Source organism: Coturnix japonica, chromosome 38 (assembly GCF_054131305.1).
Source record: "Coturnix japonica strain WE chromosome 38, WE-NBRP24, whole genome shotgun sequence".
Classification (NCBI taxonomy): domain Eukaryota; kingdom Metazoa; phylum Chordata; class Aves; order Galliformes; family Phasianidae; genus Coturnix; species Coturnix japonica.
In genome coordinates this window covers 1,795,270-1,813,949 of record NC_140700.1, presented here as the reverse complement: position 1 = coordinate 1,813,949, position 18,680 = coordinate 1,795,270, and the positions used below count along the sequence as shown (strand labels likewise).

Here is an 18,680-nt window from a genome sequence, read left to right as displayed (position 1 = left end):
CTTGTTATTACTTGTTAAGACTGCCATAGGATGTTACATTTTGCACAGGGCTCTCTGTTTACTTCACCCCCAATGCACGCTGTGCTCAGTGCCAGCAGTGTAGCCACATCCATCGGCTGCTCTGCTGCCCCATCTCAGGATGGCAGCAAAGCACCAACACACACAGCTTTGGTTACACCGAGGCAACATCTGAACACCAGCAGTACCCGCGTCAGCCAGTGCTGGATCATTCCAACTGCTGAATTAAAGCCTGGCTTTAAAACCATGTCTGTGCAATGCAGAGGACCCTACTGCTCTCTGCTCACCATTCTCACACTTTGGAGGTGCACATCCCATCCTGCGTCTCAGATTATGAGTTCTCGCCTCTGGAGAATCAGATTCAGTCTTAATGTTGGTTGCCTGATGAAGAGAAAAAAGGAATTAAGAGAGGAAAAATGAACAAGCCCATAACACCCTTAAATAGAACACTCTGGGTTTGCATTTGTGCTTGGGAAAACCTTTGCTGCCCCTTCAACTCAGGGCTGCCCACCCATGGATGGAGCTCCTCAGAACTCCTGGCCTGAGCTCTGGTTTTGGATTTTCTTCTTTTCCTCTATCAAGCATCACACACTTCACAAAGCTATGGATATTTACATCTGTTTCTATTTCATAAACCACCATTTACCACTGGTGTGCATTGGGATTCCCCCTGCACTGAGGGCAGGGCTGGCTGAACAGGCTGGGAACAGATAGTGTAGTGAGAGCTGCTCTGCACAGGGCTGGGGCTGCACCACTGCCAGCTCCCCTCAACCCAAACCGTTCTATGTTTTAATGACTGGGGAGATACCCAACTCAAACGGCATCACAACAACACGCCGTGCCATTAACCCCTGGGTCAGCTCCACTTGGGTGATGCCTCCCAGCTGGGTCAGCATGGAGCACACAGATGGGGCAGCTCACACAGCTCACCTCGGCCCGCAGGCGCTTTGCACGGCGAGCAGGAGGGCAGCTTTCAGACGGCTGCACCGACTGCCTCTGTGGGATGTCGTGGGGTTTGTACTCCTTGTCCTTCGTGTCACTGGTGAGATCCGGCTTCTGCAGACACTGCAGAGACACAATTGGAAATACGATTGCTTCACTTCTTTCCCTGCTCCTATTAAGAACTTTGTGCTGAGCAATTTGTTGGCTTGTGTGAAAGAATGCAGAACGGGGCCTTCATATTTACTATGCTCAGTTAATAGGAACAATATTTGTGACAGTTTTAACAGTCCCACTTTGAACAAGTTTCAAAATCCCTTTTTCTTGCCCAGCAACTACAACTGCACTTCCAAACTCCAAACCATTTCTGACCCTGAGCTGCAGCCCCAACACTCCTCCAGCAGTTGCTGCTTTACACTCCCAGCTGCACACATGAAGCCCTGGCAGTGCCCCACGTTGTGCTGCTGGCACACAAGAAGCAGCAAGGTGATGTGCAGCCACACTGCTGCCTGCTCTCCATCCTGCTTTTAAAGGAGAGAACAAATAGTAAGGAAAGGAGGAGTCTCTTTATCTGAACCAGCCCACCCAACCTGCTGCAGCCACATCCCAGTGCTGGGAGCCTGCTCCTACCAGAACTCTATCAGCAGCAGAGAAAAGAGGATGGGAACTATAAGAGAACAGGGATGGATTCTCTGCAGACAACAAAAGAAGTCGGACTTTGAAAAACAGATTACAGAGATGGGGAGGGAAGAGAGGGAAAAATGGCGCTTCAGAAGATGGGAGAGATGAAAAGGAGTGAACAGAATAGGAGAGCAACGCCATGGCAGGCAGAATGCTGCTGGATTTAACCACTCTTCTAAGGTCTGGAGCCTCCAATTACACCCTCATGTGAAACCTGAACCTTCACTACTCCTCCTGGTTCCTACTCCTTCTGGTAACTGAGGACATACGATCCTTGAAAGCAAATATCTAGAAGGCAAACAGCTCTTCCTAAACAAAGTAAGGATGAAACACTGAAAGAAAGCAACAAATGGCCACATTTGCCTTGTTTCAGTGCAGTGTCCAAGCAAAGAGAGAGCACAGCTCAACAAAGGGAAAGCCCAGAAGACAGCACTAAAACCATTACACTGGAGGTAAGAACAGTCATTACTGGGGGGCTCTGTATGATACAGAGAGGAAATACAGGAAGGCTGTATTCCAGTTGGTGGCCATGAGGTTACCTTGAGGAATCCCATTTAGCAGCAGCTCTAAACATTACTCTTGGTTACAAGCTTTCCTGTGGCTCTTTACATGGCTTGCAGCATCACCACAGACTGCACACTATTAACTGCATGCTGTAAAGCATGAAACGCGGGCGCTGGAAAGACTCTGTTGACACAAAATTAACAGAGACACTCTGACATGGATAGGATTTGAGTTCAGACACAACACACTTACCAGCAGGCTGGCTCCAGACTGGAATAAGTTGTAAGGATAGAGAATTCGCTCATAATGCGCACGGATGTGTGAACCCACGGCCTTGCCAGGAGCAAATCCCATCCTCGTGGCTATTTTGGTCCATTTCCTCTCTTTGCAAACGACATCAAACCCTCCTTCTTCTGCAACTAGCTGAAAGAGAACAAAACAGCTGCAGGTTTAACACTAAGGTGATCGGCATTGAAGGAACGCACTGTGAGGGTGAAAGGAGACAGAGACACAACAGAGTTACTGCTTTAATAGAGAAAACTCATCCTATGACTCTAAAACTATCAATTAAAATAAAAAGATATGAAGATTATGTAGAAGCTGTAACTGGAGCATGTCACCTTGTCAGGAATTGCAACCTTCTTTGGATTGCTCAGCAGACAAGTCAGCACTGCATGCGACGAGCAAACAGCAGCTCAGCCAACTCCTCAGGATGGCCTGGCTGCATTTTTCCCCCTGCTCCACAACCACTTTTCTCACTGCAACATGAAATGGGCTCAGAACCAACCAAACAGGAACTACCCTACATGAAAGGAAGGGTAAAGAACCATCCCTGGGGGTGGTGAATCCCAGCCCTCACTATCAGGACACACAGTCTCCTCCACAGGTCTAAAGGCTCCATCTCAAAAGCGACTGATTTTTCACTCCCCTACCCCTCATGGAAATGCATTTTCTACCTATTGTTGTTCAGCAGCTTCTTCCTGGTATAAACTTAAGTTTCTTCCTGACCAGTTTGTTTCCAAGTTCAACCACAGAAGAGCTGAACATCTCATTTCATCCCCATGCCCAGGTGACAACTCCCACCATTACATTTCCTATTATTTCATCACATTATCTAAGCCAGCTTAAGTAAAGTAACACATTTCCAGCTCATATACAGCCCCAACTCCTGAAAGCCACAACATCACACCACCACCTCCAGGGGAGCTCCCCCTTTAGCAGCCTTACCCTATTAAGCTGAAATAAATCCAAGATCTTCCTCTCCACGTGTGGAATTTTCAGCGTGCAGCCCTGGAGCTCCCAAAACTTCGCAATCTGGTCCAGGAAGTTCAGCTTCACTCGGGTTTGGGCCTGGAAAACAACAAGTGAGCAGCGTGCCACGTGCAGGCTGTGCTTCCCTTTCCCAGCACTGGTGCAGCCACAGCCACCCCTGCCTGCCCACTGCTCCCACCTCTGCCTTGTTGAGGCCCGAGTTGATGCCAGCACTGAATGGAAGAGCTCACAAACAGATCTGGCACCAACCTCATTTTCTAACTGTTCCACACGGGTTGTTATTTTTAAAGCTCTCTCTATGTGTTTCATCTCTTCTACTTCTAAAAGATGCTGTAGATGCACAAAAAGAGGGCAGAAAAGGTACAGTGTTGAGAATTTAAGTTTAGCCACTTAAAAGTGCCTTTAACGAGCATTAATTTCACTTTTTATGGCTGGAATGCCTTATGTAATTGCTGGAACACGTAAATTTCTGTGTGTTAACTCCAAGCTGATGTGCAGAGGTACCAAATGCTGTTGGCTGAAGTCACACAGAGCTCAATAGCAACGAAAAACATAATGAAAGGGGAAAAAAACCAAAGAGATGGCAATGTGTGGCTTTACAGCTTACCTCCAACTCATTGAGCCGCTGAATCCTTGGCGTGAAGTGAAGCTTATCAACATCACATGCAAATGGAGGCTGCCAGTCCTGGGAAAACAGAAGTGCCTCATCAACAGGGTAGGAGGTGAATGGGGCTGCCCTGCACAGAGCACAGAGCAGGAGAGCTTCCAGCTCCTCATTCCTCATCTGCAAACACTTGGGAGCAACCAGAGCACGAGCAATTAAACCTGAGGATCACCACCAAAACAAAATACCTGCAAACCGCCGCTGCTGTTTGTAAATACGACTATAAAGGAACTTTATCTCTCAGATCTCTTGACACTGATCACGTGCTGGTGGTTTGGCAACAGGCAGCTTTGCTGAACTACATTAGATTTGATCTGAACTTGACAGTAATTTATTACTTATAAAGCAATCTGATTATCACTAATTACAGAATGAAGATAACATGCGCAGCACTACTGAAATGGGAGAGCTCTGCTCCGGGAAAGACACCTGCGATGCAATGTGTCCCTGCAGTGCACTCAGCACAAACGAGCTGGGGTTACAAGCTGCACATCCTTTATTTCAGCAGGGAAATGAGACCTGGTGCTAAAGCAGCCATGAGCAACATGGGAAGCAATGACCAGCCATGCCAGCAGCCGGGCTCAGTGCACCCCGTGGCTCACTGTGCTGTGCCCAGCAGAGCCTGCAGCAGGGATGTGGAGTCACAGAACACCTGCAAACCCAAAGACCAAAGGACTCCCAGACACGTATTTTGTCCAACACACAAAACCAGCCTGAACCCCAAGGCAGTACGGACGAGTCTTGGGATCCTACAGGGCATTTTTGATACATCAAGGCTGAAATCATAACTATTTAAGCTTCCAGGCTTACCAATGTGCCCAGCAGGCCCTTCAGTATGGGCCTGCAACCCACCCCGTCCCCCTGGGGCTCCCAGAACACATCCACAGACACTGCACAACCTGCTCTGTATCCCACCAGCTTGTTACCAGTGCATCACCTGCAGCACCCAGGCACAGCCAGCAGGCAGCCCTGGGGTCACCAATCCATTAGCAAGTCCCAAACAACCCCAATCTGAGCTGTAAGTCAATAAAAGCCATGAGAACGATATTTAGCAGCTTCTGTTTAAGCCCCAGATGATGAAGAAGATGCAAAGTAAAATTAATATTAACTCATTAAGGCCCGTGGAGCTTCAGGCTGTCTGAAGGACTCCATGGCTTCCTGCTGCCCATCCGTGGCTGTATCCCCCTCCTGGAAGCAATGCTCACAGCATTTCTCTACACACAGATTGTGCATTTTGCTCCCCTACACACACACAGCTTCCAAGCGCTGCAAGTAAAGACCATCCTCCTGATATGGTTCTGAAATCTCTCCTACTTCTTTGCGCCTTTCGAGGGGCACAAGCAGCATTTCAGATGCAATCCTTCCCATCTGAGACAAAAAGAAGACAACACGTCACTTCCATTCTTTTGCTAGACAGCGTCGTAGTAAGATCCAAAGGAAGAGCTCAGCAATTCCTGCCATAGAAACACGCACTCATTCAGTTAACACAGCAGCTTGCCGGGATGCCCACCCCGCACACATGACCTACATCCTTTGTTCCCAATCCATGTGAAGGTGCGATGTGGCTGCTGGCAGATGAAGGCAGCGCTTGGATTTAGGTGCATGTTTTCATACAAAGAAAGCACTCGAAGGACATCTGGACCAGGGAACCTCTGCAGGACTGACCTGAGCCGTTCAGCAGCACAGAGGTGCCAGGGCTCACCCATAAAGCTTGTGGAGGGGAATTAATCCCTCTGTGACCTGCTTGGGGCCGGCGCTGTGCAGACGGGGCTGGGGGAGCAGGCAGAGCTGGAGGCACAGCCCTGGGGGAGATGAGCTCCTTCCTTGAGTGCTTCTCATTGGAGATCAAACCGGGCTGTTATGGACCGCAGATTAACAACGGAAAAAGGAATCACAAATCCTTCCCAACAGAATCACTGCCAAAAGAGGAGCCTGCAGCACCGAGCGGCTCTCCAGACTCAGAAGTTTCCGTGCCAATTCCAAACATGGAGAGCAATGAAAGCTCAGGCCAGCAGGACGCTTCTGGAGCAGCACGGCAAGGTGGGAATCACAGGGCAGGTCTGACCACCAGCACAGGACATGGCACCTCTGTGCTGTGAGCGTGGGCAGGAGCAGACACAGGGCAACAGTGAGCAGCCCCAGCATGGGGAGAACAACGTGGGGCAGCTCAGGAGCTTCCCTGCTGTGAGGGCAGCAGGTTCCCCAACGCACTGCCAGGTCATCTCTGCTGAGCCCCAGCCTGGGGTCACTTCTGCATTAGCAAAGCCAGGTGCCCACCTGTGGGAGGGCTGCTCGCTGAAGGAGGAATCAGACCTTGAGCAACAACCACAGGGACAGGAGCAGCACACCCAGCCCCATCGTGGCTGGGAGGCGGGGGAGCTGGAGGCCATCTCCCACTGCTGTTAGCTGCAATGAACCTTCTTTCAGTTAGGTCAACATCTCAGGTCTAAACACTCGCCATGCTCCCACCAGGAGCATCTATCCACATCACCAGCACCATGCCCAAGAGCTGCAGCACCCCAGGAACACCACCATGCACCCACTGTGCCCGGGGCTCTCCCATACCACCCTGTGGAGCTGCTGCTCCATCTGCAGCTCCAACACCAACAGGCTGCCATGGCTCTGAGCAGAAGCACTCCCAAAGGTAACCCAGTGTGTTCAGCCCACACTTGATACAGTAAAATAACCTCTGTTAAATGGAAACCTGTCAAACAAGGAGGAGGGATTTTAAATGCAGACCAGCTCTGGGCTGGAGCTGAGCTGGAAACATGTCCTCGTCCAACAGCCACAGCCCAGAATTGCTTTGGGTTTCACCACTACAGCCACACTGCCCAGCTCTGATCTCAGCCCCTTTGTTCCTAAAGGTAAAAGCTTCATGTTGAGTCCCACTTGGGAGGTTCCAGCTTCATCACATCCAGTGCTTGTGAAGATCAGCCCACAACACCCCAACCTGCCATGTGCACGAGGTCACCTCTTTCGTCCTTCCAGATCCTTCCATGGAGATCAGATGCTGTGGCCTGAGGTTCTGAAAGCCCATCAGAAACCTCTCCTTGGCTGTAATTCCTCATTAAAGCTGAGATAATCCGTGATTCCTTCAGCACGTTATCTATTTTGCAGAATAACAATGATTGTAATTGGAGTCCTGACACACACTCAATTGGTTTACAGCCCTCAGATGGTGACAGTGTGACCGACTGAACCCAACAGTGCCATGGTAAAGGGCAGAACCAACCCCAGATCCCACCCATAGGGCACCCAATGATCCGTTCAGCCACGGAGAACTTAAAACCAGGAACACGACTCCTCTCAAAGCTTCCCAGTGCTGTGAGATCCATTGGAAAGAGCCGGTCGTGTCCAAGTGCTGTGCCAAGTGCTGTGAGCTTCCAGGTTCACCCATGCAGACCTCCTGCATTGTATCAGTGCACACTGTGGGTTATTGGGAGCCTTGGCCGCCGTTCTCCATCCTCACATCATCCAAAGCACAGCCCAAATGTTCTCCATCCCTACGTTTAGGCCACGGAGAGCTGAAATGCCTCCAGCATGTCGTACAGCATTGTATATTTTGGGACTGTTGACCATAGTAAGGAAAGCTGAAGTAATTGTTGTCGGTTATTTCTTCACTGCAGCAACGGAGCTCCACAACCCAAGGGAAAGAGGGGTCCATTCTCGAGCAGAACTGGAGCAGAACAGCACGACACGCTCTACTTTTTACCTTTTATTTTTCAAGCTATGCTGGAAATCTGAAGGAATGTTTACACCCACAGCCCCAGCAGTGCTCACAGCCCTGCCCTGCCTTTGGGGGGCTGCAGGGATGGGGCAGCACTGTGTGACCAATCTAAATCCCTGCTCTTTTAGTTTGAACCCACCTCCTCTCATCCCATCACAAAGATCCCACTGTGGAGTCCATCCTCTTCCATCTTACAGCTCCATCAGATATTGAAAGGAGGAGCTAACACTGGGTTTGCAGTGTCCCACAGTCATCCAAATGAGAGCAAAACTAAAGTCATCAGCAATGGCTGGAACAAACTGGAATGAAGGAGGAAGAAAAGCTTCCCTGGAGCACTCAAGTGGAAACTGTGAAATTCCAGCCGTGCTGAGCAGTTTTCTCTGCTGTCACAGCCCTGGACGTTCCCTCACCCAACACCCCCCATCCCCAACACACACACTGGGTGCTCACTGTCTCCTTCACAGACTGCTCTGCTGCTGCCCCGACCTCCAGCACTGAGCAGCCCCCACTGATGCCCTCCTTTGTGCATTGGGTGCCCACTCACATACAGCTCCCAGGGCAGGAGACGTCCCCAGCCTTTGGAGAACACAGAGCTCTTCCCTTTGTGCTCTGCAGCTCGGAGCAGTGACCAACCTGCCACACTGCTGGGAATCACCAGCCTCACGTAACACCATTCCCTGCTGTGGTCAGATAGAACAGCACAGGGTTAATCAGATGATAATTATACAAGAGTTTATGCCTAAATCAGTGCAAAAAGGCACTACATTCAACATGGACCCTGGATGGCACAACCACACAGGCCAAGCACGGAGGAGAAGAGCCCCTCTGGGACACAGGGAGATCCCCACACGTTCCATTGGCATGTACAGAGCTCTGCATAAGAAGGTGGATGCAATTCACATCTCACCTCCCGCAAACCACTGGATCCTACAGGAACCAACAACAGCTCAATACTGCTCTCCTGTTTCCAGGAGGAAGGCCAGGATCGACGTCAGGCGTTGGGCCTGAAGGGCTCCCTCTATGCTCCAGGCCGGCGCAGGAACAGCCACGGGGCCATTATGGGGCAGATGGGGGCGGTGGGAGCCAAACCCTGCACAGCTATGGGCTGTTCCACCCTCGGAGCTCCGTTTTCATCCCGCTTCTAAACAGCTCAGCAAACCCATCTGATCATACAGAGGGATATCGGCCTTTATAAGTGGAGATGAGAGCTGCTGTAGTCAGTCATTATTCCTTCAGAGAGCTGCTCATCTCTGCCTCTCTACCAGATATCGAAGCTCAGGAGGAGCTTTTATTGTCGTGCTTTGGTTTTTGCGTGCGAGCAGATGAGAAACATCGATGAGATCCTTAAAACAAACCACAAAAGGAAAAACAACATCTCCATAGAAATCCTGCTCTGCTCCAAGCGCCGACAATACGCATCCAAAGGGATTCTGCTCCTCAAATAAAAGATTACATAAGTTCAGCCTTGGCCATATAATGAAAACCATCTCAGCCCCGTTCCTCTATGGGCTCAGGGCACTCGGTGCCGGCCGGGAGCGCTGTACAGAGCTCAGCTCCGCCTTCTGCCTGGAGCCCCGCGCTGCTCCTCCGGCACAAAGCTCCATCTCAGGCACCAACTTCACTTCGATTCGGCCGCCGATGGGATCCGTGGCAACGAGCGCAGCGCGGAGCTGAGGAGCGCTCTCAACTCCGAGCATCGCCCGCAGCGCTCCGGCCGCCAAAGTGCGGAGCTGAGCTGCAGCCCCGGCTGGGGATGGCCCCGAGTGGCCCGAGGCGGCCGTGCCACCCTCGGAGCGCATCGAGACGAGGCGATTCACAAACGTTCCGTAATCAGATTTACACTCCGAGCCCCCTTTTTTTTTTTTTTTTTCTCCTCGCCATTCGGGGCCGTCGATCCCCGTAATGGAACCACCGCGTTCAAACCGCGGGGCTGAGATCGAACGGCTCCCGGCAAACGGGGTCAGCTAACAAAAGAAAAACGGAACCCGCACCGCAATTGCGAGCACAGCGCGGCGCCGGGCCGGGAGACGAGGATCAAGACGAAGCCGCCGACCGTTCCCAGCGAGGATCGCGTTCTAAAATGGTGGCCATGTCTGCTGGGGATTCGGCGAGCGGAGCCGGCGGCCAAACTCCGGCTGAGGAGCGCGGGGTCGTCCAAGTTGCGCACTTACCGCCCGCACGGACGGCGGAGCCACGGGCGCTGCGGGGCCGGGCCGGGCGGGGAGCGCGGAGCGGAGGCCCCACAATGCCAACATGGAGGGCGACACCCCGGCGCGGCTCCACAGCGGGGCCGTGAGCCCCAACTGCGGCCCGGGACGGCGCCAGGGGCCGAGCCGCAACTTTTGGTGGCCGAGCGGCGGGGGGGAGGCGCGGACGGGCCGCGGCGGGGAGAGCGGGGCGGCAGGGTCAGAACCGAGCCCGAAACGGGCCGACAACGGGACTTGGAGCGACTTGGAGGCGGCCGAGGGACGGACGGGGAACGGGGGGCGGGGGGGGCGGCGGAAAGGCCCCGTCCGGCCCCGGGGGCGACCAAACTTCCGCGGCGGCGCCGGGGCGCTGCGGGCCGGGCCCACCTGCCCGGGATCGGCCCCGGAGGTACCGGCTGTCGGGCCGGGCCGCCACACAAAGGCCGTTCTCCCGGCGGCGCCATGCGGGCACTCACCGGCGGCGGCCGCACCTTGCAGATGCCGGTCTGCTCGGCGATGGGCCGGATCTTGTGGATGAAGGCGAAGGGGTCGGCGAACTCCTCCCAGCTGGGCTCGAAGACGGGGCACTCGGGCGGGGGCAGGAACTCGGCCATGGCCCCGGGCCGGGCCGCGCCGCCACCGACCGCCGGCTCCGAACAATCCTCCGCCGGCCGCCGGGACCAACGAGCAGCCTCGAACGGGACGTGCGCGTCCGCCGGGAGGTGGGGGGTGGAAGGGAGGGGGCGGGGGGGGCACGGAGCCAGAACGAGAGAGAAAAAGAGTCCGCCCCGGGCTGGGCGGGGGGAGGGGGCGGCGGCCGCCCCGCCCCGTCACGCGCCTTTGTGAGGGGGCGCCGGGCCGGGGTCGCTGCGGGGCTGGGGGGGGGTGTGTGAGGTGTGACGGGAACGGCCCGGAGCGGCCACAGCGCTCAGCGGGGAGCAGGGCCCGACCTGCAGCGCGAGCTCCGAGCGTTGGCCACGAGCCTTTGTGCGGAGCCCCGCGGAACCTCCTGCCCCGCCAGCACCGCCGGGTCGGGCCGCGCCGCAGCCCCGCGCCGCTGCACCCCGCGGGGCCGCTGCACCCCGCGGGGCCGCTGAGCCGCTGAGCCGCCCCTCGGCGCTGCCCCGACGGAGCCGATCTCCAACGGCGGATCGAGGCCCGGCGGCCGTTGGGGCGCTGGGCGCTGTGTTTACATGCGCGGATGGATCCGCTCAGCTGACGGCGGCGCTGCCGGCGCTTCTTTTTTTAAAGAGCCTCTCGGCCGCCTCCCATTGGCTGCGGCCGCGACGCGTCACCGGGGGGCGGGGCCGGAGCGCGCGGCGCGGGGCATTGTAGCATTGTCTGCACCGACCCCGGGCGGACGGAGCCGGAGCCAGGCGGAACCGCTCGGTACATGGTACATGGTACCGGTACATGGTACACGGTACCGGTACACGGTCCCGCTCCGCAGCCGAAGCGCTGCTTGGCCGCTTTGTTCCGAGCGCCCCGAGGTCCCTCCGAGCTGCTGAGCGGTGCGGGTCGCGTTAGCAGCGTTCCGGGCCGTGTTGTCTCCGTGGCGGTCACGGAGCGCGATCTGGGCCGTGCACTCGCCCCGCGGTCCCGGTCCGGTCCGGCCCGTCCCGCCCCGCCACGCGGAGGGAGGGGCGGCCCCGCGGCGGCTGCAGGCTCCGCACGTACCGCACGTGCCCCGGCCCGGCCCCGCCCCGCGGCCCCGCAGCTCCGCCCCCCCCGCTCGTACCCGCTCCCCGCACAGCGGGTCGGGTCCCGCCGGTACCGCCGATGTCCCGTTGTCCCGCCCCGGTTCCCGCACACTCGGGTCGGGTCCCGCCGGCTGTAGCGCCTGGAGGCTCCAGGCCCAGCACTCAACCCCCCCCCCCTCGCTGCCCCTCGTGCCCGGCGCCATGTTCGGAGCGCGGCCCTTCGCTCCGCCATAGCACTGAGCGCGTTGTTACAGCACCGACTGTCGGCCCAAAGCGTCCGCCCTTCGAGTCAGACCCACGCGGCGACACCAAAACCCCACAGGAACCCCCCCACTGCCGCCTTCCTACACGGCCCAATGGGGCACACACGTGTGGGAGGAGATGCCCAGCATCAGAGCAGTTCAATGGTCCCAGCGCCAAATCCATCTACAAACAGAGCCTGAATGTTCACCACGTCAGGTTCCCATTCCCCATTTATTCCTATAATGCAGGAATTTAATGAATTACATTGTTTACAGGAAGGAAGAAATGATAAACTCAATGTCAAGGATGCTTAAACATCCCTGTATAGCAGAAACCACCAAAGTCTTTTTGGGGATGACTCCCCGAGGACTCATTCCATCACAACCAGAAGGGCCGTGGTTAGAAGGACCATTTCTGTTAATAGAATCAGGTACAAAAGTCTCCTATGGGACTCGGGTGGAAAAATACAATGAGTACAAGGCAGGTGCTTTACATTGGAAGTTATTACAGGGGAAGACAAAAGCAATGCAAAGGTCTTAAGGTGAGCAGAGCAGAGAGGAAAGTTAAACTGACCCCCAATATAACAAGATTGGAGGGGATCAGGGGGTTCAGGTGTGGAGAGGACAAGCAAACTCTAAAGGGTCTGCATCTCCCATAGGAATCTGTCCTATGTGCTGCATAACACAGAATGCTTTGTTGTGCTTGGAGTGGGGCAGCGCTGAGTTTGGAATCAATAGCTCTGGCTTCTGTGCTAATGAAGCACACCCTATATGTGTGCAGATTCCTCCTGGTTGAAATGAGAATGGATGCATTCCTTAAGGGTTTAGGAGTCCTATTTGTTTCCAAGGATGTGGCTATAGAGCTGAATCGAACAACAAGAAGGGGCAAACGAGAGCAGGAGCTGCTATAACAAGCAGGGCCTCAGCCAGAGGAAGGCACCCTCAGTGCCAGCAGCCTCAGCTGCATCCCATGGCACAGGAGCTGCAACTGCAGCCTGTTCCCATGGCACCACGAGCCCTGGAACAATGGGAGCACTGGGAATTGAGATGAGCTCCACGATCAGAGCGCAGGGCTCTGAGAAGACAAGAGATGTGCAGCTGTGGGCACTGAGCAAACCTGAACTGCTCCCAGAGACTCACAAGTTGTGAAAGGATGCTAACATTGCAGGAACTGCGCTGCAGGGTGGAACAGATCCTGTATGAGTCCAAGGCAGAGTCAGACTGCAGCGCCCAGAGAGGCAGACCCAGTACAACCTATGGAGCCTTTTGCCTTAAGTCATAGATAAGCGAACTCTGCTGAAGCCGAAGAGCTCATTTCAACGGCAGCTTTTTGCCCTATTAAATTCCATGTTCACAGCATAGGGCAGGGAGGGAAACACGCTGAGCCTTTCAGCTCTTTAAAATAGATTCCTGGGAACAAACAGATGTAGTAAGCAGAACGTACGACAGATCAAACCAAACCAGTTTACCTGGGCAAACCAGCCACTTGTATGAGCCTGCAAAGCATTCTTAATTTCATCACCAGGGCTAGAAAAGGGTTTGACATTTTCCAGAGCGCCAGCTGCTCTGAGATGCTGATGCACATCAGCCTTTGATGAACAGCATTAAGCTGCCCCAACCTCAGGATCCTGTTTAGGAGTATGGAGGGATCTGGATGAGAAACACCAGCCATTTAGTTAACACAGCCTGCAGATGTTGCACTGACTCCTGCAGTGGTGCCAGGGCTGCAGACTATTGGCTTGCATTTTGCATTGGCTGATTGCAGTCCCAGCAGCAGCTTCTCAGATGGATTGCAAGCAGGAACTTGGCGAGGAACTTCTGCTCCAAGAGAAGAGTAGCAGCAGTTTCAACACTGAGTTGCCGTGGTACGTTTCCCCCCCAGAAGCTGTGCTGCAACCCCTTGCCCTGCGATGTGCTGGCTGACAACATGCAGGCTTCACATCTGTGCGGTGCCTGCCGCGCTCGGGGGAAGCCTAACAAGCAGCACAAGCTCTTAACTCTTCAGGCTGAACATGTCAGCTACAGGAAACCACGCGGAGGGGCCGCGCTGAAGGGGCAGGCAGGAAATCTGAGCCCCGGCTGTGGGCTGCAATGAGCAGAGTGAGGACGGAAGTCCCACAGCTGCACACAGCTCCTGGTGGGGACCGTGTCAATAGGCAGGTAAAGGCAGATGGGGAACATGTGGAAGCCTACAGTACTTCTGTTCGAGCATGGGAAGTCCTTCACAGTTGTGCAACTCTCTCCAGCATTACTTTAATAAAATTTCTAAGTCTCATACCCTCTCATTAGCTCCTATTAAAGGATAAAGAGAGTCTTATTCCAGATCCAGACTACAGTAGGCACAAGGATAAGCAAAGCAGCGCCGCAGGAAGCGTGGCAGAGGCAGAGCTGGGCTGTTTCACATGCTTCTCTTCACTCTCCAGCTGCTGACTCACACAAATTACAGCCGTACCTGCTTACACTCCGCTGTGCTAATAGCAGTGTGGGATACAACCTGCTTCCAGGCAGGACATGAGGGTGGGATGCTTCCGGGTAAGTGTGGAGGCTGATGAGGGAGCAGCCATCTGCAGTGCTTGGAGAGCCAATGAGGGTGAGGCCCAGCTCATTATCTTAAAGGTAGCATCTAAAATAGGTCAGAATAACCCTAAAAACCCCCTCGCTTCCTTGATCAGCTGTGAAGGGAGCTGTGGGTGACAAGCTCAGGCCTGGACCTCAGTGCTGGGGAAAGCAATTCAGCTCTGCAGCCCCTGCAACACAGTGGGGCAGATGGAAAAATACAACTTGCCATGATGCTCAGAGCTACAGAGCACAGCTTCTTAAAAAGGAAAAGGTAACTGCAGTGAAACAAAGCACCATCACAACTGTTCCCCTGAGTATCTGAACTCAGCTGTGGTTTCTGCATGGGTTGAGTGGAAACAGCAATAAAAAACCCACTGAGGAGCCCATCCCTCCTGCCAGCCGTGCAGAGCCCACTATCACACAGTGCAGGCACGTTGCACCACCGCAGATAAACCCACCGCCCTCCTCTCCACCGCTCAGTGAGGTTCCACAGGCCCAGGCAAGGAGAGAAGCTGGTCTGGTAATAAACATTTAATTAAAGCTCCTTGCAGAGAAAGAATGACAAACTACTATTCAGGTTCCAAAAGGCAGATGTGCACAATCGTTTAAGCCCTCATATAAGTCACTAAAAAACACTAAAGAGTCTAAGAGTAGAGAGACAAGTAGTCAGTATGAGACTGGGTTTTAAGCTGCCATCATTCACAGATGGAGAGCCCTGGACATATTACTTACAGAGAGGGTATAAGCATAGAGGAATGGCTGCAGATTGCTCAGATACGTTGGAGGATGTGTAAGAGCTGCACGAATTAAAGCAGAGAAAAATATTTCAGCTAGTATTTCAGATAACACTGATGACATGAAATGACCACGTTAGCCAAGGCAGCAAGAAACCACATGAATCACAAGCAGACAGAATGATGCAGAATCTGGTAGATGGCATGTAGGCTTAAAAGCAGCTGGTGAGCCAGAAGGCATTTGAAGGAGAAAGGATGTGATTAAATAACCTGGCAATGGAAAGAATTTCATAAACTCCTAAAATAAACATAAATCAGACCCCTCAGAAACACACTGTGTTCAGAGGGGCTTTTTCAAGTGGCTTTTCCCAAAATCTGGACTGCCTTGGCAGGCCTGGCTGCCCACATCCATCTCCACAACCCTGAGAGCCTGACAGATGACACAGAGCTTTCAGAACATCCAACTGACGAGCACCTTTTGCAAGGGAGTACAGGACTGAACAAGAAAATAAGCTGCCAGTGGCAACAGGTAGAACTGTAAGGCTTGCTCCTCATCTGCCAGCACCTGCAATTGCCAAAACATGGGTGTATTGGCTCTGAGGTGCTTCAGAAGCATTCTGCAATAGACACGTGTGAGTATTTAATACAGCTGATCAAAAATAAACAAGGTCTAAATCAATGTGCAGACAAGCTGTCCCTCTCAACATTATCAAACAAATTTAATATGCAGACACACTTAATAGACACCAAATACTTGTAGGCACTGCAGATAATGAAGCCAGCACACATATGCTGCAAGAGACAAAGCTGGAACTTAAACACACTGTTGATAACTGTAACAGCAGTGAACAAGTAAAGAAACAGCCGGAATTTGAAAACAGGAAGATAAACACTAAAAAGCAAAAAGAATAAAACAAGAAACAGAAGTACTTTGTGTAGAAGGGCCAGTATCTGTTGCCTGAATGGTGAGATAATCCATGGATGAGGAAGCCCTCCATTTCTGGGTGCCATATGTGCTCGCTGCAAGACATTAACACTTCCCAAAAGTATCTGTGGACAATAGCAGAAACGGTTCTATAGCGCACCGAGACGTGACTGGGACACTTCCATTAATGCATCGCATGCTTCTGCCTTCCACATCAACATTCCTTCTCAGTTGTGAAGAACAAAGACAGAAATCATTTTGTCCCAGTCAGCACACAGTAACTGAGGCTGGGGTTCAGCTGCAGCTGCCCCATAGCACCCCATGCTTCCCTTCTGCCCACTGTGGCACCCAGCTGACCCTGTGCTGGGCCACCAGAGCTTGTGCAGCTGAAAGCTTTGTCCTTCTCCCTACCCCAAGGATGGATTAATTTCCTTATCTATTTAATACAAAAACGTGGGCAGAGCCAGCACAAGCACAGAGACAAGATCGCCCAATGATGGAAGAGGGAGCACTAGGGAGTATGGGATGCAGAAGTCAGCAGTTCAGGCTGTCCCACAACAGCAAGCACAGATATTCAAACAGAACTGCAAACAACTCTGCATGCAACACAGTTTTGATAGTGCAGAATTGCATGAAGTCAGCTCCAGAACTGCTGGAAGACAACAGGCACACCAGCATCTTTCAAACGCTGAATACCTGCAGTGCTCACCCACAGCACGTTCTGCCAGCTGCACTTTGAAGTAACCAAAAAGCCACAGACCTCAGTATTCAGCCAAATGAAAAGCAGCCTGTGCAAGTGGTGATGGTGCAAGACTGAAGTGCATGTGACAGCTGCAGCCAAAGAGCTGTGACAAAAAACAACATGGAAATGCTTGAGGTCTTGGCAGTCTTCAAGAATACCACTTGGAATTCATTCCCAACACGAAGCATCACAGCCTGCCACCTACAGCAGCCACCAGTGAAAAAGGAGCCTGAATAAACATTGACAGCCAGGAACCTTGTGGAGGGCTCCGTCTTACAGAAGCTCACAGCAGTGACAGAAAAGGTGGTAAGTGCAGATAGAGAGTCTGAGATGCTTTGACAAAGGGATTCACCTGGACTCAACACCTTCAAGAGGCACATGCTGCAGAAATCATCCACATCACTCCAGGACCAGCACCTGGAACAGAGGGAAGGCCTGTTGTCTGTTCTTTCCCCCATCCCTCTTTGTGCTGTCGAAGCACCCTAGCACACCTAGCACTACAGATAACTCACTTCCAGGTCTAATAGATAGAAAAATGAATCTCATCCAGCAAACGTAAGGCACAACTTGGCAGAGTTATGAACTGCCCAAGTACCTCCTTCACCCATCTCTGTTTGACGAACTGCTGACTAGCAAAGTGGGTTTTCAAGCAGCAATGTGCAGAGAATAACAACAGCATCGCTCCATTTCAACCTTGCTCCTGGCTGTAGGCTCAGCTACCCTTCCTCTATACCTTCCAAGCTCTGGTCATGCAAAGCTCCTATACAAAATAATGTATCTATCTTCAATAGACATTTTCTTCTGGAATTTCTAATACTCTTCATATATCTAAAGAAATATGAACTCAACATCAAAGACGTTGAGAAAAAACTTGAATTTTTAGGTTTTCACAAAGCTTCAGCAATGAAGTGACAAACTGCCTGGTTTAGAGTATCTCTGCATTGTGACTATGCACAACTGACATTCTGCCTTCATGAAGCATCTCCTCCATAAGAGAAAACGTGACCTTGTACAAAGGCAAACAGCCTCATCTGGCACAAGCAGAAGGTTTTGAAGAGTTAGCAGCACTGCAGCTCAGACGGCAAGATCTGCTCTGCTGGGTTTGTGCAGGTTTGGCTGAGAACGGCAGAGCTGAACATGGAATGACTGCTCCTTGCTCACCTCACAGAGCTCAGGGGGTAAGGAGTTCTGCAGCAGAGGGCTCAACAAGGCTGCAGGTCTGAGACAATGCAATTCAACCACCTACAACTGCACATCAGCAAAGTAGCGAACTGACACTGCTACTCCTCCAGCTCTTCCAGTCCTTCCAGATTTTCTGCAATAGATGACTAACCTGCCATTGAGATATTGTTCTGTGACTCCCCTTGGTATTACACAGCAGGAAAGGCACAAGGTGAACCAGAGAATCCTTAGTCCATCCACCACAGATAACACTCACTTATTGCCTCATTCAGAGACAGGGTAGGTGAAAACGAAGTTGCTGTTTCCCTGCAATAGTGCCAGAAGCAGCTTAGGACAGACCTACAGACACAATCAGCCACGCACAGGCTGGCTCACCCATGTGCATGCAGCAACACCAATGGTGCCTGCTCACTTCCTCCTCCTCCACTCCATGAGTCAGTGGTTCTCTATCAGGTTATAGCTATTAACTGCCAAACTCAGCACTGGAGGAAAGCTGTGTCACCACAGGTAAAAGTATATTTAGCTCCCACTAGATAATGCCTGTGTTTCCACCAGCACCAACAGGCACACAGCTGCCTTCCAAGCACAAATACAGGCATGCTTCT

General features: G+C 52.7%; 1 protein-coding gene across 3 annotated transcripts in view; it reads right to left on the bottom strand.

Annotated features, from left to right (window-relative positions):
• Nucleotides 1-18,680, bottom strand: part of KDM5B (lysine demethylase 5B) — a 35,622-nt gene that overhangs the window by 15,816 nt on the left and 1,126 nt on the right. For 2 of the 3 annotated variants that reach the window (XM_085527075.1, XM_015884840.3), the window contains exons 1-6: nucleotides 10,468-10,667; nucleotides 4,022-4,099; nucleotides 3,370-3,492; nucleotides 2,395-2,565; nucleotides 949-1,083; nucleotides 306-399 (exon numbers count right to left, since the gene is read on the bottom strand). In XM_085527075.1, coding sequence (XP_085383201.1) covers nucleotides 306-399; nucleotides 949-1,083; nucleotides 2,395-2,565; nucleotides 3,370-3,492; nucleotides 4,022-4,099; nucleotides 10,468-10,605 — 739 coding nt within the window. In that variant the 5' untranslated portion in view covers nucleotides 10,606-10,667. Of the gene's footprint in view, nucleotides 1-305; nucleotides 400-948; nucleotides 1,084-2,394; nucleotides 2,566-3,369; nucleotides 3,493-4,021; nucleotides 4,100-10,467; nucleotides 10,668-18,680 lie in introns of those variants that run through there. The other variant, XM_085527076.1, reaches the window with a different exon arrangement.